Source organism: Mesoplodon mirus, assembly GCF_964341445.2.
Source record: "Mesoplodon mirus genome assembly, chromosome: 18".
NCBI lineage: Eukaryota > Metazoa > Chordata > Mammalia > Artiodactyla > Ziphiidae > Mesoplodon > Mesoplodon mirus.
Genome location: NC_138994.1, coordinates 44,932,275 through 44,954,218, shown reverse-complemented (window position 1 = coordinate 44,954,218; position 21,944 = coordinate 44,932,275). Strand labels below are relative to the sequence as shown.

Genomic DNA, 21,944 nt, shown 5'->3' with positions numbered 1-21,944 from the left:
CCCTGGGCGGGCGGGCAGGCAGGCAAGCAGGGGACAGGCTCAGATGTGCTTCTGCCATGGCCAGCAAGACTATCCTCAGGCTTCGATGCCCCAACCTCCGATCAGGTGGGCCCCGTGCATCCAGCACCCAGGCAGCCTGCCCCCAGAGCTGCAGACTTGCAAATATCCACTGAGTGGCGCCAGATCACCATCACCTGTGCCTGGCCCTCCAGGTCTCCCAGAACTGGGTGGGCACCACCCCTGGGGTGCTGGGCACCCAGCCATCAGTCCCACCCACGACGGTACAGACACACTCCCAGTTTCCATGAAGAGTAGATAATCTTCCTACCTGCCCCCTACCTGCCCACCATTCTAATTTTCCTGATTAGCTTACTCGAGGAGGGGGCAGGTAGCAGAAAAGGAGCACGACAGGGGTGTGACAAGCTACTTTATCCACCCCCAACCCTGCCTCTCCAATGGCCGTGTGTCTGTTCATTCGGTCATTCATTCATTCACTCGTTCAATATTATTAGGTGATAACTGTCACTAATTAGAGTTGACAACCTGGGATGCGGTAGTAAAAACTATGCAGGCTGAAGTGTGCTATATACACTCTGGGGACCATTTGTCAGTAGTGCTCTATGGAAATATCAACCCTTCTTAACCCACTTCTATGACTGGCCTCTGGCGCCTTTTAGGACAGCCAGCTAGCTCTGTGGGTTCGCAAACGCTTTCACAGCTGGGGAACCAGTGAACGAATGCATATTTGCTCTCTCCATGCACTGCACTGTGTATTCTTGTTACTTTGATGATACCTCCCCCTCTCGATGTTATCATCCAAAAACAATGCACTGGACTCCACCTGTCCTGAAGCAGTGCCCAGGCCTGGCCTGGGTCTCCAGAGCTGACCTTCCCTGCATCCCCAGTACCTCGCCTCTAACTCCTTGTTTTTATAACGCCTTCTATGACAGTAAAATGTGTTCATTTTAGGAAATTTAAAAAACACCCAAAAGTCTAAAGAGAATAAAAATCACCTTAGACCAAGGTTGCTCAATGTCAGCACCAATCATCTTTTCAACCTGGGTAATGCTTTGTGGTGGAGGCTGCCGTGGGCCTTGTGGGATGCTTAGTGGCATCCCCGGCCCCTACTGACTAGATACCAGTAGCACCCTCTGCCCAGCTGTGACAACCAACATATCTCCAAACATTGCCAAACGTCCCCTGGTTGAGAACCAGACAGCAACGCCACCAATGTTCGGGTTTATTTTCTCTTCCAGTCAGTTGTCTTCACATGTGGATAGATTTCCTCCCCCCAGATAAGATTGACCATACGTGCAGCTTTGTTCTGCTTTTCTCACTCAATATTATGTCTCAGCATTTTCCGGAATCACGACATTTTCTTCGGAAGGTGGAGTTTTCACGGCTGCGTGGTCTCACTGGCTGGACAGTGTTCAGTGCCATCCATTTTACCCATCCCCTGTTGTTGGATAATTAGGTTGGGTCCAAGGTGGCAGGGCTGTAAATAATGCTTGAGTGAACAGCCTCATACATAGATCAGAATCCCTGAATGTATCCCAAGAACAGATGCAGGAAAGGAAATTCATGGGTCAAAGGCTTATGGCAGCACACTGTCCAACTGGCTTCCCAGGATGTTATATGTATCAGGATAGATTTTGTTTTATATGGTTAAGAAACAGCTTCACAGCATTTCGGGATGGGGGGAGCCATGTTCCATTAGGGAACTAGAGAAGAATGATGGGGGGGTCCGGGGAGGAAGGGGTTGTTTCCCATATTCTTGCCCAGGGTAGACCAGCTTTTCTAGTTGCTGGGAAACCACAGCAGAGCTTGGGCTGACGTCTTAAGAAAACACTCCATAGTTAGGTGGCAAATAAGCTTCATTTTAAACGACTGAAAGAGGCTGTGTTGAGAGGGGGGGGCTCTGCAGGAAACACACGGAGCCAGGGCTGTGATGTGTGCCATGAGCAGGGGGTGAAGGGGACACACACGTGCTGACACGACCAACTGTGCCCGGATCCTCGCCTGTCCTGCCACGGTCCACTCCCCCTCCCCGACCAGCATCAGCATCCCCCAGGGGGCTCATTAGAATCAGGGAACCTCCGGACCCTCCCCAGACCTCCTGAATCAGAATCTGCATTCTAACACGAGGCCCGGGAGATTCGTCAACCCATCAACATGGAAGGAGCCTTTGCCCACCTAGACGTCCCAATTCTCTTCCAGAGTTCGAACTGAACTGACCTGAGCCCAATGCCCAGCCTCCTAAGACAAGAACATAATTAGGTTTCTGAGGTTTAACCTTCTTGCCTGCATTAAAGCTAAGTGTCACACTGAAGCCGCCTGCTGTCACAGACCACAAGGTCTCTCTTTCAGTGACTGGCACATAGAACCCACTGTTGGTGACAACAAGCAACTATTGTTATCACATCATCATCATCATCATCATCATCACCACCACCACCACCATCCTTGGGGCCTGGCATTTTCACTCCTGGAAAGGGCTGGTTTGGAGGCTTCTGCTTAGGAGCACCTTCTGGATAATTCACGGATGGACCACATAAGACCAGTCCTCAGTTCCTCAGACACAGCTTAATGACACTGGAAGAACTCGGGATCAAGTCCAGTCTGACCACCTGGTGATCGTGTCAACCCTCACGAGTCACTTAACCGTTCTGAGACTCCGTGACCTCATCTGTGACACGGGAATCGTACCGACACCTCCCTCCTGCGTTTGCACAAGTGTCAGCTGAGATGACAAATGAGAAGGCAGTTTGGGAATCTTAAAACACCCTCCCATGTCCTTCCACACCGTAGCTGTCCCTCTGTTAGATGATTAAATGTGGTAAAATGTCTGACTCAGTTTCATTCTGGGTAAAGTCAGGCGGTGGGAAAAGGGCGTGCAGAAAAGGAAAATGGCCTGGCCTCATCCATATTCTTAAAGCGTTGGGAAATCTGGACTCTGTATTAGGAATCCAGACAGCAGGATGGAACCTTCTGCCCCAAGAACAGTTATAATCCCTTCACCATCACCCCATCAAAACCATCCTCAACTTCTAGGGACTTCCCTGGTGGTCCAGTGGTTAGGACTCTGTGCTTCCACTGCAGGGGGCACAGTTTCGACCCCTGGTCAGAGAACTGAGATCCCTCATGCCATCTGGCGCAGCCAAAAAAACAACCGAAAAATCCATCTTCAACTTCTAGAGAAAACCAAACCACAATCGCCTGTTCTCCCACATCATGGTACGTTGGAATGACCCAGATACCGACCACTTTCTACTTGGGGCAGGACTGGGCTGTAGCCACCTGGACCCCCATGGCATCCCCATCCTAATGACACCTCCCTGGGCCTGCCTAAATGGCTGCCCCTACATCCCGGAACAGGACCCCTTACCTGGGAATCACCGGTGGATTTTCGGACACTCATGTGGGCAGTCTCAGGAGGGTGCGCTGGGGTCCCTGATGTGTGGTATCCATTCACTGCAGGGACAGAAACACCGCTCAGATGCTGCGCTGGCCACAGACAGGCCCCTCTGACCTTGCAGACCACAGGGGCAGCTGCAGCCCCCTCCCCCCCCACACACTGTCTGGTTCTGAGGGGTCATGCATGGCCAGGACCACCTCTTAGGATCTCATCTGTATCTGCTGAGCTGGAGGTGGGTTGAGAGCATCTCTCTAATCCCCAGCACCCAACTACCTATCTCTTGGGGGACCAAGTTTCTTTTCCAACCAGAGAAGAAAAGAAAGATGCTTAGTAGGAGGTGAGGTCATCATAGTCCAACAGCCATTGCTGAAAATACCTCATCAGCTGTGGTCACTGGTGCTGATCATGGGCCCAATCTCTCTACAGAGTCAGGTGGCCCCACCCACAGCTTCCTACAAATCCTGTCCCCGCCCCGCCCCCAAGGACCTTGTCACCCTCACCCACTGTAATGTAAGTATAATGGAAAGAGAATGGGCTTCACTGGTTTCCATGAAATTTGGTTTTGCCACTTAATAGCCAGGGGATCATATGACATCCTTCCTGAGTCCCAGTTTTCCTAAAGTCTAAAAAAAAAAAAAAATTCAAGGCTCTAAAACTCTATCCCTATGACACTCACTCATGCTCCCAACATGAGCTGATACACCTGCCCTTCAAGGGGGGGATGGGAAGCTCTGGTCTGTAGCATTTGCCGATTTCTATGGCCTCAAGGCTCCCATCGGGGCTGATTTGAAGCCCCCGATGCTGCTGCCTGGTCCTGACATCACACGTACACACCGCAGCCCATGCATCCTCAGTTCCCAGAGGTGGCGCTGCCCTCTCACGGATATAGTTACGTGAGCCTCAGCTTCTGTATCTGTAAAATGGGGACAGTTCTACCTAGTCTCTCTCTACTTTGTTGGGATGAAAATCCAACGAGACAATAACTGCAAAAGAGATCTGTAAAGTTATACAGTACTTCATGAACAGAGAGGGGAAGGATGGAGAGAGGGAAGGCCACTGCTTCTGCTCCTAAATCTCCTGGCCTTGAACCCCAAGCCTGCATTGATCTCTGGACACCAGGAAAGCATGCCTTCCTCATGCCCCAGGTTTGGAGGATTTGCTACAACACAGACAACTGCAGGTCGGCCTAGAGAAAGATGCACAGACCCACGTCCAGCTCTTGGTGGTTCCTGCTGACACCACCCTGCAGGGAGGGAGGAGGTGGAGAGGCTGAAATTACTATCAGCTACCCATTCACAGAGCAAGGGCTGGGGGCAAGCAATGGGGTATGAAGGCCACCCCATGGAGAACCTTTTTCATGCTGGGGAGTGCCCCCCATTCTCCCCCAACTGCAGCGAAAAATCCAGGGCCACCTGTGAACAGAGGCGCACTCAGCAGATTCTTGTGGGTAGCTGGGTTTCTCCCGATCTGCCCGTTGGCCAGACACTCCGGAAGAAGGGTGGGCACAGACACACCAGGACAACAAAACACTGGCCACAGAGCTGGCCCCCAGGGCAGTGGCTTAGGGACCCAAGGAGAAACAACAAATTAACCCCACGTGGCCAGCCACGCTCCTGGTCTACACCCAGGGCCCTCAAGAGGCTGCTCAACTGCTGATTCTATGCAGGAATCCTCTAGCTAAAAGGGGGCTGAGGAGGGAGGGTCAGGATTCCAAGGGCATCAGAGAAGCTGTGGCTGCCGAGGAGAATCTATTCAGGTCAGCGCAGGCCATGCCAGGAAGGACACTAGACTGCTGATAATACAACCCACAAGGGAGGCAAAACATTGGAGAAATTTTCCTTATCAAGGAGCATAGCGCTGAAATAGATAAAACACAAATGCTGGAGAACCTAAAGACAACAGTAGGAAATCTTAATATACTGCTTTCAGTCTAGGACTGATTCGTGGACAAAAGTCAGGATGTGGAATATCTTAATAATTTAATTTAAAAGGCTGATTGAACTAGATGGATTAAACATCATACCTTATAAACAGAGATAATATCTTTTACCAAGAATCCAGGCAACATGAAAAAAAAATGTTGGGCCTATTTAAGCCACAAATAAAGTACTGATAAATTGCAAAAGGCATAAATAACACAAGGCACATTCGTTGACCAGAAAGCAATAAAAGTAGATACTAATAATGAAAGAACAAAATATACAAGGTCCTCATCCCCCCCGACTCCCAAACACTTGAAAATTTAAGAAAACACCCTCTTAAATAATCTCAGGTCAAAGAGGAATTTAAAACTATAATTACATAATATTTTGAAAATAATGAGGAAAAACCTATCAAAACAAATGGGATAGGGCCTGAATTATATTTGGAGGAAAATCCATAGCCTTAATTATTTCATTACCAAAGCCAAGAGAATAAAAATAAACAGACTAAACATTCAACTTAAGAAATTAGAAAAAAAATTTTTTAACCCAATAAAATAAATCAAAGGAAAACATGAGAGAAAAGGATATAAATATGGCAAGAGAAATTGATGAGTTAGGAGACAGGATAACATTTGCAACCCTGGCTGGTTCAGGGGAGGTCAGTGGTGAGGGGGAGTGGAAACTAACAGTGATTAGAAAAGGCAGATCATCCTAATTTGAGAGTGAGAGAAAACACAAATGCTTAGAATTAGGAATTAGAGAGCAAACATACGCACGGCAAACAGACTTGAGTTTTTTTTTTAATGCAAGAGCATATTATTTATAATTCTATGCTAATAAATACAAAACTTTCCATAAGATTCAAATGATCAAAATGGTTTCAAAGGATAACCAGAAACACCAAAATGAGTAAAACCTTTGAAAAATGACCTCCCCTCCAAAAGGCACCAGGCCCAGATGGTTTTACAGGCAAAGTGGTTCAAACTCTTAAAAGAAATACATAGGCCCAGACTGCACAGTACAGAAACACCTGGTGAGTTTCCCAGTTTATTACACAAAGCCAGCATCGCCCTGATCCTAAAATCTATCGACAACCCAAAAAATGCAACCACAGTTCAGTTGATTACGAAAATGGAATACGAAGTTCTTACCTGAACAGGCCTTAGTTTAAAACCAGTCACTACCTTTGATGGTGCTGGGTCCCTCTAACCCAAGGTGGTCCCCATCTTCTTGAGGGCAGAGGCTGCCCTTCGACCCCCGTCTTCTCCTTCCACAGCACCTCAAAAGTGCACCCTCAACACACCCTTCTCCTATTTGCAGCCTCTCCCAGCCTGGCGGCCCCCATGCTAACGGCTGCTGGGAACCATCTAACGCAGTGGCATTTGCCCCTAATCCATCCTCTTGTTCTCACTTCAGTTCTGGTCTGTCAGCTGTTGGCTAATTACCACTCATGTCAAAACAATTACTGGGAAAGAAAAACTAATTTTCCATTCAACCATTTCTCCCCATACAGCAGCTCTCCCCTGACACCCTGTCTCCCTGCACTTTACTTCAACAGTTCCGGCACCTTTGGAAAAGTCCTCCGTGGGGATCTGAACAGTTACAGCTCACCCACGACGGTCCTGATGGGCACTCCCACACCACTGGGCCCTCAGCTTACGGAGGGTGAGACCCAAAATGAACAAGGCCAGAGGTGGGTGCCTTAGAGGCCTCCAGCCTCCCAGGGGAAAAAATAAAATAAAATATGGTCAAGGATCACTCATAACCGTAAGGACCATAATTCAGTTGGGGATACAAGAAAAAAATGTAAAATCCCAAATTCAGCTGTTTTTAAGATAAGAAAAGGGAACAGAAAGCTCTATCTCGTAACTTCAGTAACTTCAAATACAAGTATAAAAACACGCACGCACACATTTCATTCCTCTTTATGGGCAGTTAAACAGACAAAGAGAGGGCTTGGGAGATACATAATGAGAGAAGGGGCCGGATATTTGGTAGAAAGGAGAAGTCATTTGCTGGGGGCGGGGGCGGGGGTGGGCGGAGGGGATAAAAAACGGAAAATAAGAAGACTAACAGAGAGCATCGTTCGCTGCCCAGACTTCACGCTCCCTACAGCTCTGGCCCCATCGCCCAGCTCCAATCCTCCCTGTAAGACAGTCCATCCTCCAAGCCCCACTGTCTAGGTTCTGTTCTCTAAAAAATTCCAAAGACAAGACTTTCTTCTTCCAAACAAGAAAATCAGCTCTGGACACCTTCCTTCTGCCTCCTGTGGGTCCAGCCTCATCTCCCTTCTCTCTGGAATAGACGAGTAGCTTCCTTCCTCAACTCGAAGAAACCTGGGAGCTCCAGGGCCCTTGTTCTGGAAATCCTTCTGCCCTCCCTGCTACGACATTTAAGCCTGGCGGAACGGAGCCCCTCCCCAGGCATGTGATGCAACCACCAATTCTGCAGGACGTTCCTTACAAGTGTTCTGCGGTGACAGCAAAGGGCAGGGTCTGACGGCCCAAAGAGTGTGGGACAAATGCCTCCTGTTGCTCAGATTTAACTTGGTTTCTTTACGGTAGGCCTTTTAAAATATGCTGACATGCTCTGTGAATCTCAATCAAGGCAGCAGTGTGGCAGTCCACACTTACATGGACAAAGAACCCGGACGGGGGCAGGAAAAGCAGTGGGTACCGTGGAACCCACTTTGGGAAACGCAGGCGGGGTCGTTGGAAAGCACGTTTTGAAGTCAGGCTACCAAGGCAAACACCGGAGCCAGACCTGTACTCAGCACCTCTGAAGGCACAATAGGCACCATCTCTGCCTCACTGCCCCACCACGCCCTGTGGGGCCTTGGAAGGATGCTCTTTGTCGTATTCACCTTCCCAGGTGTGCGCTGCATCTGCCGGGGTCTGCTTAGGGGAGTGGTTTTACATTTACAGCCTTCTGGTCTGGAAATCCTTCTGGTCTTGAAACGTCTGTCTGGCTGCCCAATCCCTGCTGCCTCCCTGGTTGTCTAAGATGTAAACTGTATTCCCCCAAAGAGAACTCACAATACACATGTGCGTGGCTGTGAAGAGTTGGAAACCTGCATCTATTCTCCAGGGCGTCAAAGGTTAAACAGGCCTTTGTAAGGGCCCCTGGGGCCTCAGCCAACAGGCACATGTCCCTAAAGGAAAAGGCGGCCCCCTATGGCCTTCCCTGGGGTCAACAGTGATTCCTAGTTGAGGGCCATGGCAGCCACTCTGGGCCTGGTAACTTGCTAATTCTGCAGTAGGTGAGAGTGCCTGTTTGCTCCTATGTGGGAGTAGCCAGGGCTTCCTGATCTGGAGAAGAAAGTATGTGGGTGAGGGCCCTGGGTTCTGGAGCCCCTTTCCTGGGGAGCTCTGCTCAGGGGAAGCACAGCTGTCTGTCTGCACAGAGTCCAGATTCAAAGGCAGGCCCTCCCTGACCAAAAGAAGAACTCACTCCCCTGTGATCTGACTTCCCTGGAGGCAGGCTGTTTCTCCAAGCACGAGCCCTCAGCGGAGTCAGGCCCCAGGCCAGGCAAAGCCAGCCTCGGAACCCAGGTTTCCCCGACATCCCCACTCCCAGGGGAACTCAATACACTGAGATAGATTTCCTCCATCCCAAAGGGAAACACAAATGCAAACTTAACACACGTCCAGGCCCAGAAGCTCAGAAAGGAACTTACTCTCTACACCTGCCCAGCCCGGTCTGATGGGGCAGCTGTTAGTCACAAGTGGCTATTCAAATTCTAACAAGTGAAATTGAAATAGAATCTAAATGCAGGGTGGTACCCAGGATGGGATCCTAGAACAGAAGGAGGATAATACTGGAAAAATTTATGCAATCGAATGAAATCTAGTTTAGTTAATAACACTGTACCACAATGATTTCTTAGTTTTGACAACTGGACCACGGTTATGTAAAATGTTAACGTTAGCTGAAACTGAGTAAAGGGAATATAAGAACTCTCTGTACTGTCTTCACAATTTTTTTGTAAACCTAAAATTATTCCAAAATTTGAAAAGTACTTAGTTAAATTAAAAATTCATTCCTCAGGCCGAGCAGACACATCCGCTGGCCAGTGGCTACCATACTGGATGGTGTAGATGTAGAACATTTCTGTTAGCACAGAAAGTTCTAGGGGACAGAACTGGTCTATGGTGTCATCTGGTGTTACCCAGTAACGCATAACATGAAAATCCCAGAACTTCATTTTTCACACATATTTTCTTTCCATATGCCTCTTACTATTTCTCTCCATATAAATCATTACCGTTACAGTGTATGTTAAACTGGCCCAAAGAAGGTTTTTAACACGTGCTGAATAGAGCCTTCAGTATTCTGTCTGGGTTTCAAGTTGACTTACGTAGACCTCCCCCAGAAAGCTGGCATTAAATGGCTCCAATAAAGTTACTGAACAAACACAGCTCCCACTGTGATCTGAGAGGAAGCCACGTAGGGAAAGTCCTGGGCCCAGTGCTGACCCCAACATTGAGAGAGTGGAATCCCATTTGTGGGGGCACTGGGTGTGTTTCCAGATCTCTCTCCCCAGCTGGTAACCTGGCTGGCTGTGCTTCAGGCATCTGACAAACCTGCACTGAGGAGAACGAACCGGTCCTGTTCATGGGTGGCCCTTCCAACTCTCTCCAGAAGCTTGACTCAAAAGTAACCCTGAGCCCCATGGGTAAACCCTCCACCCCTCGGCCTCCTCAAAGGGGACCTGCTTAAGCTTGGCTTGGCTGGGTTCATTTGTGGTTCCCGCCCATGTTCTTTTTGACCTGTTTTTCCATGATCTTCAGGAACGACCATATGGGATGCTTGTGGTTAATAAATGTGGTCAAGTTTTCCTTCCACATCGTCCTTACCTCCCCCCCCACCTCCTGGCAGGGAACCCCCAACCCCACCGCTGCTACCCAACTGCTTCAGGAAGGCAGCTTCCCAGGAAGACAAGACACTTCCACTGCATTTCACTCTCACCCCCATCCCAACCATCACGCTCAGAATGAAATCCCAACACCTTCCTCTGGTCCCTGCTGGCTCCCCCTCCCCTCATCGCCTACCATGCTCCCTCTTGTCCCCCACCCCCCAGCCACACTGGTCTGCTTTCTGTTCTCAAATATGCCAAGGTCACTCCTGCCCCAGGGCCTTCGCACTAGCTGTTCCTTGGCCTAGAACACTCCACCACCACCCCACACACATACCGTCTTCTCCTTGTCTTTAAAGCTTGACCGAAACATCACTTCCTCACTGAGGCCACCCCTCACGCCCCAGTCACACACTCTGTCCTGCTGCCCATGCAACGAACATCTGACATATTCCATGTCTGCTTGTTTGTCCAACTCTGCCACTAGAATGTAGGTTCCCGGGAGCAGGGACCACAAAAGGACTGGCTTGTCTGTGGCTGTATCCCCAGTGCTGAGAACCATGTCTGGTATATTTTTTGAATGAAAATGTTTGCAACTCCACCACTGTTGCTTTGCAGAAGCAGTAGCAGAACAAAAGAGGCTGAGATCCAGGGCCCTGAGTGGTCTCCAGGCAAGGCGCCCACAGCCCCGGGAGCCCAAGGACGGGGACAGTCAGTTTTTGAAGCTACCTCATGTCTTCCTCAAGTCTATTTCTCTCCCCACGATAAAATTCAATCTCCTGAAAGCTGCTTATAAAACTGAAGGAAAGAATGGCTGGAAAAATCCTAGTGCTCTCCTGTAGAGAGAAATACCAACACAGTGATTCTTCTATTCTTTAGACAGAAGGTTCAGTTCCAAGACCAGAAAAGATGATGTCAAAATACCTCGGATCCTGCTACACCCTCACAGGTGTGTTCTCTTCGCTTCCATCCCAGAGGGTGGATGGAGAGTTGACACGTGGGTTCATGCCCCAGGGTACAGAGGACCACAAATCATAACCACGGAGGGCGGAACAGGACCTCAGCCATGGCCTTCCTCCCATTATAAATGGACAAAGTGAGGCCTGGCAAGGAGAAGGGGTGTGCCCGAGGCCCCTGTCTAAGGAGCTGCAACTTCACAAATCTAAGATGTCACTGACTGTTAGAGTCACCCTTATTTTAAGTACTGAGAAAGAAAAAAAAAAAAGATGCTTCCAATTAGACTAGGACACACCATTGATTTCCAAGATATGAAAACTGGGAAACAAAACGTGGGTCTGAGAGTCAATGAGCTGCGGTCCTGCATGTTTTGCGGCCGCTTCTCACTGTCATGGGTTGTCGTCCATCATCCGACAGAGAGCAGTGCTGAGCCGAGGTTCTGAGTCCTTCTAGAACGGAGCTTCTAACCCCAGCACTGCTGACGAGCAGGGCTGGACAGCCCTTTACTGTGGGGCTGTGCCGTCCCATGCATTGTAGGACGTTTGACAGCATCCCTGGACTCTACCCACTAGATGCCTGGAGCTCTTCCCCACACTGGTGACAGCCACGAATGTCCCCTGAAGGCGAAATCACCCCCGAGTTGACAACCACTGCACTAGGGCCAGGGAGGCTTAACAAGTGTGTACGTGTGATGCAGACAAACACACACAAGGACAGAAGCGCCAAGTTAAACGGGGTCTTCAGTTCAGGCCTCCTCTGAGCTGATGTGTGCTCTCCAAAGGGGAAGAGAGTAGACAGGATTTCCAACTGTCTTTGACTACAAAGCCCTTTCTCGCAGAGAAATGGACAGACTTGGGATCCCAGGGACGTGGGAAGCAGGTGCCCTAGGCCCCTGGGGGTCCACCTAAGTCTGTCTAATGCCTTGGCCACCTTGGCAATTCTCATCCCCGGATCTGACCCTCTCCACCATCTCCCACCTTTCTCAGCCCCTCAGAGCCCCGGCACCCAGCACAGTGCTGGGTTATCATGGCTCTCGTGCTAGATGTGAAGGCAGGAATTTGTCACGCCAGGGCCTCCGGGCTGGTGACCTGAGCCAGCTTCTTTCAGTCCTCCTTCTGGGGGATGGACCCACCAACAGGATGTTGCTGGGGCCAGTGACAGTGACAGCAGGCTTTGGAGAGGTGACCCCGCTGACCCAGAGGGCAAGTTCCCTAACCAGCCCCAGCAGCCCAGTGTAGCAGGCTGTGCAGGGTGGCAGGCTGGGCCATTGTCACCTGTCATCTCACACGACCCAGCCTCCCCCTGCCTGTGTCATGGCCCTGTCCTGCTCCGTGGACCCCTCTGGCCGGAAGAGACAGCTGGGTTTTCTTTCTAGCGTCTGGGTGGCCTGGAGCCAGCCAGGATAGAGGGCCACACCTCACATTATTCACACTAGCATTTCTATTGTTAAAAAAAAAATCACAAGAACAGCAACAAAAGACAAGGCAGCGTGCCAGGAAATGCCTATTATCATATGACAGCTAGGAAGGCCGAACGGCCGCATTTCTGAGGACTTGGCCTGAGAATGTAGTACTGGCTGCATCCCTAGGAAACCAGGAGGAAATGTCCCATTTCCCTGCCCCACAGGGGGTTCCTTTTTTAAAATTTTAACGAAAAAAATATGTGTGTGTGTGTGTGTGTATACATGCATATACACACACACAAATCTAAATAAAAACATTTTAAAAGTCTAGAAGAACTTTCCGTGGGAAGCATCCCCCCAATCCCCTCTCCCAGACCTCAGTGGATTCTCCAGGTCTGTTCTGCCACCACTTGGGTTCTGAGTTCTGTGGCTGGCAATCTTCACAGCCCTAAATAACGTGCTTGGATCCCACTTTGATTTCTCAGTGGTGGAGGAGACTGAAAGGCACCCCCCACTGGGAAAGGTGGGGCCTGACCCACTCACGCTGGGCACGGCTCCCTTCCCAATCCAGGGTTTAAGAGTCCTCTTATGACTTTCAGCTCTTCCTCTGGTTTCCTGTGATGCGTTCGGTAAATTATTTGCGTTCCAAGAAGGGCACGGGGCTCTCATCTCCCCTCCCCTCCACGTGAGCAGAGGATGTCACTGCTGCTTTTGCCCACCCCCTCTCCCCCAGCCCGTGCCCCCCCACTCTGTCCCACACTGTCAATGCTACTGATGTTCAAATTCCAGGTTTACACGCCACATTTGTGAATTCACTCAAAGCTGAGGCCAGGCTCCATTTGGAGACAGAGGAGTCCACGAAAGAAAAGGAGAGACAGAGTCCCCACCTCAGGGAGCTTACAGTCTGGGGTGGGAGAGTGACAACCAACAGGGAGGGGTACTCTGAGGACAGTGAAACAGCAGGAAGCGGGGATCCAGAGTGATGGGAGAGGACTGTAAACTGAGCCATCAAGGAGGGCTTCTCAGAGGAGGTGACATTTAATGCAAGGTCTATCCACAAGAAGGCAGAAGGTGTTCCCCCCACTGGTGTGTGTCCTGCAACCCACCTCCTGGGATCCCAGAAGGAGATGTATCCTAAGAGTAACAAACCCGCCACCTATTATAGGAATGTCTACCTTGACCACCTCTGCGTCATTACCTATGCTGATGGAGAACTCATATCCTTGCAAAGAATCCATTTGCTTTCCAGACATTCTGTTTGAAAGCTGCCCTGTAAACATCTGCCTCCTTAACTCCTATTCCTTGAGGCCTTCGGGAACCAGGTGGACCAAGTCTGCCCTCGGTTTGGGTCCCTACACTGGCAGACAGCTAAGAGCTCTGACGCTTCACCTCACCCAGCCACGCCCCCACCTCCCTGAGCACCTGAGAGGGAGTGAGAGGGACCAGAGCTGCTGCCGGCACTACCAGGGTGCTGCCATCCCACAGGGCAACAGGCTACGGGGCCTCCAAGCCCTCTAGACCCCTCCCCAGGTCTGGCCCATACGATCCGCAGCCAGGTTTCAGACCCAGGCTCCAGAGCCGTGGCCTCCCCCTTGAAGGTGTGTGTGGATCCCAGCCGACCCCCAAGGTGCCCCGAAGTAGTGCGTGGACGGTACCTGTCAGAGGCAGAGAGCTTCTGTGAGGGCCAGGGCTGGCTGGAATCCCAGGAGAACTGCTGGGACGCTCCCAGGTGGTCTCTGGTCAAAGAAAGAAAAAAACACAATCGCGCTGAGAATTTGCTAGGGCAGAAGCTCCGAGTGTCACAGAGCAGAACTGGGTCACCTCCCTCCCTAAACCCGGGAAGCAGGAGTCCGTCTTCTGCTCCCATATCCATCTCCTCTCCTGCCTTCCCATGACGACAAAGCTTCTCTTTGCTGGGGACCCTTCTCCACGCAGCTGGGACCAGAAGGAGGTGGCCTTCTGGCTGGGATCCTGTGAAACAGACCCCATGGCCCCTCTCCTCCTCCGAGGCTGCCAACTCATGCATCTCCGCTTTGGTCCCTTGTCCTGGGACCCCAGCTGTCAACCGGGCATCACTCCCCAAATGCACACTGTCATCTGAAACCCCAAAGCCCAGAGGAAGGAGCCCCGGCCAGGGGTCTGTACAGAGACCTGGGTGATGGGGGGTGACTTCCTTCCTGGTTCTACAACTCCACATCTCGTGTGAATTACAGTTGCTGTGTCTGATTGAACACTTCTCTCTCTTCCAATACCCAGCCAGAAATAAAGCTAATATTGCAGCTATATGATCATCCCCCCCCGAACGCTACTTTACCCATTTCACTGCTGTGAGCAGAGACTTCTCATAAAATTATCTAGTGATAAAAATAATACTTTCTCACTATTTACAACGTGATGATGCAGAAAAAAGTGCAAAGAAGAAAAAGTATCATCCATAATCCCACAACTCGGAGGTCATCCCTAAACCTTTGGGTACCTGTGTGTTGATTTGTTTTCTAGGCATATGTACATGTTTGGAACAAAACAAAATCATACTGTACATTCTTTTCACCTATGGACGTCTGTGGGTATCTTTCCAAAACCATTAAAAGGGCCGGATAGCACAGGGGTTAGGATCTATTAACAGCAGGGAGTCTAGAGCCAGATGCCTGGGTTTGAATCCCAGCTCTGCATCTCACCACCAGTTTAACCTTGACCAAGTTAATTGTCCCCTTTGTGCCTCGGTTTCCAACTCTGTAAAATGAGATCAATAATGGCATCCACCCAAGGCAGCTGTTGTGTTCATGCCAAATGCCCATTTATAAGCTTTTAGCATCAAGTTATTTTTAAAGTTAGTCCAATATATGGATATGACATTATTTAGTCCAAAATTCTCTTACTGAAAATTCAATTGTCTCAAATGTTTAAAGCAAAACCTAACACAATCTTTCAATGGCTTCTGTGAATTAAGATTCGAGAGAACTGGGGTTTTCCCTCAGTTCCGACTCTTATCTGCTGTGCAGCCCTGGGCAAGTCACGCTACTTCTCTGGTCCTCCGATTCTTCATCTAAAATGAAAGGGTTGGGCTGACTGGTCCTTTAGGTCCCAGTACTCTTGCCCTCCAGCTTTGACTGGTGGTCTCAAAACCTTAAGATCTACTGTTTGGGTTTTAGGATCTTATGGCTCTAGGAGTCAGGTGGTAATACGGTCCCTTCATGTCTTAAGGGAGAGAAAAAGGAGGGTGAGCAAGGCAAGCAGCAGGGAGGATGTGACCAGGAACAAGAGAGCAGAAGGGTCTTCTAGGAAGGGTGACCAGAGGGCAGCCTCCCTGGAGGAGGAGGGACACTCGGGCTGGTGCTGAGAGCACCAAGACTTGGAGAATCTACATGAAGACCACCAGACTGCTCTGAGGCCGAAGGCAGTGGAAAGCATCCTAGGCCTGGCCACTCATGAGCTGAGTGACCTTTGGAAGCCACCTAACCCTGTGTTTTGTTTTGCTCAACTGTACAATGGGGATAAAAATGGTACCTAAATAGGGCTGTAATAGCATGAAATGGGTTATTACATGTAAGGTGCTTAGGATGACAGGGGCACACAGTAAGTGCCTTATCAGAGTTAACTAAAGCAAACAGACTAGAGAGGCTGGATGTAGAAATGGCGGGGGGCGCGGAATTCAGATGAGAAAACAGCCTTCCTACGAAGTGGGGTGGCTCCCTCAGAGACCAGACGCAGCCTGCAGCCTCCATCTCCTTCCTGAAGAGGCCTCTCTTCCACCCGCTGGATCGGCCCCACCTGGAGGCCACACTGTTGTCTCCACATCCACAGCGCCCAGCTCAGGCTCTCCCCTCCAACCCAGCCCCCTGGGGCTCCGGGGACCAACCTCCACGGCTTCACCAGCTCCTCCCGGGTCCCACCACCCACATGCAATCAGTTCCCGGGGCCTGGAGGTGCCCCCTCCATCACCTTCTTCTCCTCCTCCCCACCTCACCCCTAACGCGTCTCCCCGCTCAGGATCAGCGCTCACCTGGAGAATCCCTTGCAGCCTCCTTTCCAACACAGCACAGAGAACAAAGTCCAAGCTTTGTCATCCCCACGCCCACCTCTCGGCCAGCGAGGCTCCAGCACAGCCACCTTGTCTGTCTGTCCAGACTGACTCCCACTGACCTCACTCCAGCCCAGGTAACTCACTTGTTGGTCTTTGCTCTGATTGTTTACACACCTTACCACCTCCTGCCCCCACCATCCCTGCATGTCAGGATCATGTTCGTTTGCCAAGTTCCAACTAAAACGCCTCTTCCTCCATGCAGCCTTCCCAGCGGACTGCGGGAGAAGGCTCTGGAATCACAGGGAGATGCTGCCTGCAGTCTGAACCACGCTCTAGATGCTGGGGCCCAAAGGAAGGCCCCTTGCCCTGTACTCGCCGGCCTGGGTCATTCACAGGCCTCCAGAGGCGGGAATCCCTTCTCCTGTATCTCATCTCTCTATCCAACCTCCGCCAGGACTCCATCAGGGACAATGCAGATGCCTGAAGGGTTCCGCCCAGCCCACCTCCTGGTCTTAGCCAGCTCTGGTCAGCCCAAAATACAAAGCCACTGTGAGCCTGCGGCAGGCCAGGCGGACATCTGCAGAGAGCCCCCAGGGCTCTGGCTGAGTGACCTCATCGGCAGCAGGAAAAATCACCCCAGATGACCACACCACACACAGGCAGGAAACCATTTCCAGGTCTTTTTTAATAAAAGACTCCCTAATCTATTTACAGCACACCAGGCTCCCTGATAGAGCCAAAGCAAAACTGAAGTGGCAGCTCGGGGCTCAAGTTACCCTGGATTGAGGCCCCCTTGCATTCTCCGGGCTTCCATCCTGGGGTTCTAGGTCATTCCAGGTGACCACCCAGACTGCTAACAGTCACTGCCATGAAGGCCCCAAAGGCTCTGGGTGGGGTGGGGACCAGTGAGGACAGAGTGGAAGGAATGAGACCCGTGCTTGGAAAGCCTCTGACCATCCAACTCAATTCAGGAGAAACACATTTTTTCCTAAAGGCAACTCTAACTCAACTCGAACCTCTTCCGCTGAAACCAGGGGAGACAGATACACACAAATGAGCTGACTGCCGACCGTGGATCAAATCGGACCAAGGGAGGTTGCTATTCTAGCCATCCACGTGAGAAGCCAGAAATTTCCATTTCCCCATCAGTGGATTACAGTGGCTGCCCCATGTAGAATAAAACTTTTAAAGAGAGAGTATAGTTGAAAGGTGGAAAGTGATGTAACTGTGATTTCAGAGCACAGACGCCCCTTCCTTAAAATAAGAATAATTATTATTATAATTATTTTTAAAAAACAGTAAGCAAGGCAGGAGTTATTAACTTTAAAGTCACTTGGAGACTTCGTTTCCCTTTGTTAAGACTACATCCTTCATGCTTTACAAGGTACGAGCTTGCAGTGGGAAAGTCAGCGAGCCCCTGACCCTCATCTGCCTTGGGCGGATCTATGAGCCTTGTCCCCCACCCTTCTCCCCCTCCCCTTCCCACACTCTGCCCCACCCACCAGTGGACTCCTGGCTCATGATTGGTCAGTTTTCTTGGTTGAGTAGTAGCTCTCTGCTGTCCCCACTGGCTATCAGGTGAAATAACCACAGGTACCAGCCTAGGAGGAACTGGGTTCTTGGGTCCTGATCACGCACACCCCAGATGCCCTTGGCAGGCACAGAGCATGTGGAAACAGAAGGACGCAAAAGCTCCTCGCAAACACCCTCTTGCAGGGAATTCCCTGGCGGTCCAGTGGTTAGGACTCTGCACTTCCACTGCAGAGGGCCCGGGTTCGAGCCCTGGTCGGGGAACTAAGATCCTGCAAGCCACGTGGTGTGGCCAAGAAAACTTTCAGAATTGCAAGCAGTGGACATGCCTCCAAAACTAGGACTTTAAAGCACCTCTGTCAAAACTGAAAAATCAAGCAGGCACAAAATTTTTAAAATGACATCAAAGAATTGAAACACAGGATTAACAAATTCCATAAAAACTGGAGATATGTAGAATACTGTACCTAACTGAATAAAATATAGCCTTGTACATTTAAACAAACAAACGATAAAACACAACACCCACTTGCAGGGGTTAAGAACTGCTCTGCAGGATCATCTAGGTCTGATCACCAGCGGGAGGGCTTCTGAGCCTGGGCCAGACCCTGAGTCTCAGGCAGTCTAGAAAGGTCGCACCACGGCCACTTGCCCCAGAATCTAGTCTATTGCCTGAGCTTCAGCAAACATGGACCCCAGGCTCGGAGACCTGAGGTCTTCAGCGGGAAATGCTGGCTGGAGTCAAGCCTGGGTGTGGGGGGGGGATGGGGGTAAGTAGGTGGCAGCTAACACCCCACCAACTCCCAGCCTTCAGGCGGCACACACAGCCCTGGGGTGCTTCCCTGAGCATTGAGGAATAGGAGAGCTGGGGATACCAGGACTCCAGTGGCACAAGAAAGGCAAGAAATGGAAAGGAACCTGGACCAGGTGTTTAAAACACCCCTCAAATATTCTGAGGCAGCCTAGAGATGTTCCTAAAAGCTCAGGTGTCACACAGACAGAGGTCCGAATCCCAGGTCCACCCCTTACTACTGGGTCCTCGGCCTCGGTTTCCTCACTGTAAAGTGGGGATAACACGACTGCAGCCTCGTGGTCCTGGGATGCACGGTCAGCGGGCACATATAGCTTCCAGCACAGTCTCGGAGACAGAGGAAGCCCTCAAACATATTAAACAACAACAGTAACAATATGAAGGAAACAAAACCCTCTCCATTCCTTCCTTCCTCCTCTCTGCTTCCCAACTTCCACCCCACCAGCTGCCTCCCTGCCCCATCCTCCTCTTCCTGCCTTCACAGAGCACAGCTCCCAAAGGGAGAGGGAGGGCAGGGCTCCCTCTCGGGGGCTGGGGGAAGAGGGGCTAGAAGGTCTTTGTGAGCATGTCTGAGCTGCAAGGGGGTCCCCGCACAGCAGCCCACAGAATCCTTATGCAACCCTGTGATCCAGGCAGGGCAGGGGCCCTGACGCCTGCTCTACAGATGATACAGAGGCTGGTGATGCCAATGGATGAAGCAGCAGCCCCGCCAGTGCCCTGGCCCTTGGATACTGGCCTGAGCCAAGCTTTGGACTGGCTCCAGCTGGCACAAAGGGCCTGGAAGAGCAGGGTGGGGAGCTCCCAGAGAAATTCTAGTAGGGAGGGTGGTCCGCCTGGAACACCCCGAGCCTGTCCTTCAATCCCTTTAGGATCCCCGACATACCAACCTCCCCATAGGGTGTAGACTCAGTCAAACACACCGGGAATCCCCCAACTTGGGCTGGGGAATGATGAGGGCTGATGCAACATAGGAAAAAGGGGGTCGTGTCATTGAGCCAGCAAGTATGGGCAGCTGACTGCCAGCTCACAGATATTACAACCCCTGCTGTATGGCTGAGAAAATTGTAGATGGGTCCCCAGAAGGAAATCTTATCACATCAAAGCCTGAACACTCAGGATCCAGACCCTAAGCACCACTATTAAGCAAAGCTCCAGGTTTGTTTCCCAAGCTTGGTCTCTCATCAGATCATTCAATCTGAAGCTACAGATTCCCAGACCTTGCGCCCAAAGACTCTGGTTTAGCAGGTCTTGGGTGGAACCCAGAAGTCAGCATTTTAACAAGCAGTCTCAGGGGTTAATCAGATGTAAGAAAAACGGGTACAGTCCATAGTAAACCACGATGGGAACCAGCCACAGACGGGGAGGGACCTGGATGAGACAAAAAAAAACCCAGGGGAGGGATCAGACATGGGATCAGGCATAGTACAAAGCAAGATGTATGACAGCAACGTAGGGTAACTTAAGGAACCCTCCAAGGTGTCATGTCTACCCCAATGTTCTAAAAATACCAGCTTCATAACATCTGTCCCCAAGAGCCTCTGCTTTGACTTGTGGCTTTGTTATCTATTTGAGTTCCTGAGGGAGCCTGAGGAATTACAGTGACTGTCACAAACCCTTTAGCACAACTGAGTCCTTAGGGTTTTTCCTAGAATAGGAGCTGATGAAGAAGAGAGGGGACAAAGCACTGCAGTGAAGGAAGCCCAGAGGGAAAAGGTATCAGGAGAAGGTTCTAGTGAGTGGGCAGCCTGGAGGAGGAGGCGCTCCAGCACAAGGCCTTATCTTAAGCCCCTGAGGGCAAAGTCCTGATTAGGACAAGAAAGATGAGTTTTATGCAATCCTGGTCCCACGTGGTTGGCACGGACAGAGAAGACAGGTCAGTGCCAGTGGGATATTCTCAGCTGGAAACTTATCAAATCAAAGCCTGGGACACTCACAGCCCTGTGTGCTCCCCGCCAACATCATTTAGGTTTTCTGAGCCCTGTGAACAGGCACCAGGCTGGGGAGGGGCTCTGAGAGCTCACAGCATCAGCCCTGGCCTCAGGGAGCTGACAGCCGGGGAGCTGGATGAGCTCTTCCTAACTCAGCTGTAACACGTGCTTTCAAATCCAATCCTCCAGGAGATGTGCTCTAAGGGCTGGGACTGTATCAGATAAATGTACCTCTGTCTCCCTGGCCCCCGGTACAGCAGGCACTCAACAGATGTTTGAGGAATGAATGGAGGCTCGATTCAAAGCACAGTCAGAAGCAAGTCTGGTTACGTTGCCAATGGCTGACTTTAAAGATGAGTGAGTGAGTGAGTGTGTGTGTGTGTGTGTGTGTGTGTGTGTGTAGATAAAAAGATAGATAAACAGACAACAGAAAGACAAAGAAGGGGCAGGGAAAGCAGACGGATCACCAATTCCCTTCACACAGTATGAAGTAGAAATCAAGCAAGCTGCTCAATCCAAAAAGAGCTCAGGGCTCCCCTGGTGGCGCAGTGGTTGAGAGTCCGCCTGCTGATGCAGGGGACGCGGGTTCGTGCCCTGGTGCCGGAGGATCCCACGTGGCCGTGAGCCATGGCCGCTGAGCCTGTGTGCCCGGAGCCTGTGCTCCGCAATGGAAGAGGCCACAGCAGTGAGAGGCCCACGTACCGCAAGAAAAAAAAAAAAAAAAAAAAAAGAGCCCAGAACGTACACAGGTGGGTCACAGAAAAACAATTACAAATGACCAATAAGGAAGAAAAGATGCTGATTCTCACTCAAAATTGGAGAAGTGCAAATGAAGATGACAAGACACTATTTTTTTCACCCATTGGATCATTTTCTGCTAACGGGCTACTAAAGAAAAAAGGCAAGTCTGCAGAGAAAAATATGTATGAAACAGGCCCAGAAATGTGCATAAGAAGACATCAGGAGATCCCAGAAATCCAGGACAAACAACGTGGCTGATTTTCCTTCCGGTCTTTAAGCGGGGGCTTCTATGAGATGATCCATATCCTTCTAATAAAGGTCCTTTTTTCATAAGCTAGTTTGGGTGGGCTTCTATT

The 21,944-nt window shown here is 50.6% G+C and overlaps 1 protein-coding gene across 6 annotated transcripts in view; it reads right to left on the bottom strand.

Annotated features, from left to right (window-relative positions):
• The window catches only part of GAS7 (growth arrest specific 7), a 204,258-nt gene that overhangs the window by 44,767 nt on the left and 137,547 nt on the right, over positions 1 to 21,944 (bottom strand). For all 6 annotated transcript variants that reach the window (XM_082605550.1, XM_082605545.1, XM_082605546.1 and 3 more), the window contains 2 exons: positions 14,210 to 14,290; positions 3,386 to 3,471 (listed from right to left, as the gene is read on the bottom strand). In XM_082605550.1, coding sequence (XP_082461676.1) covers positions 3,386 to 3,471; positions 14,210 to 14,290 — 167 coding nt within the window. The remainder of the gene's footprint in view (positions 1 to 3,385; positions 3,472 to 14,209; positions 14,291 to 21,944) is intronic.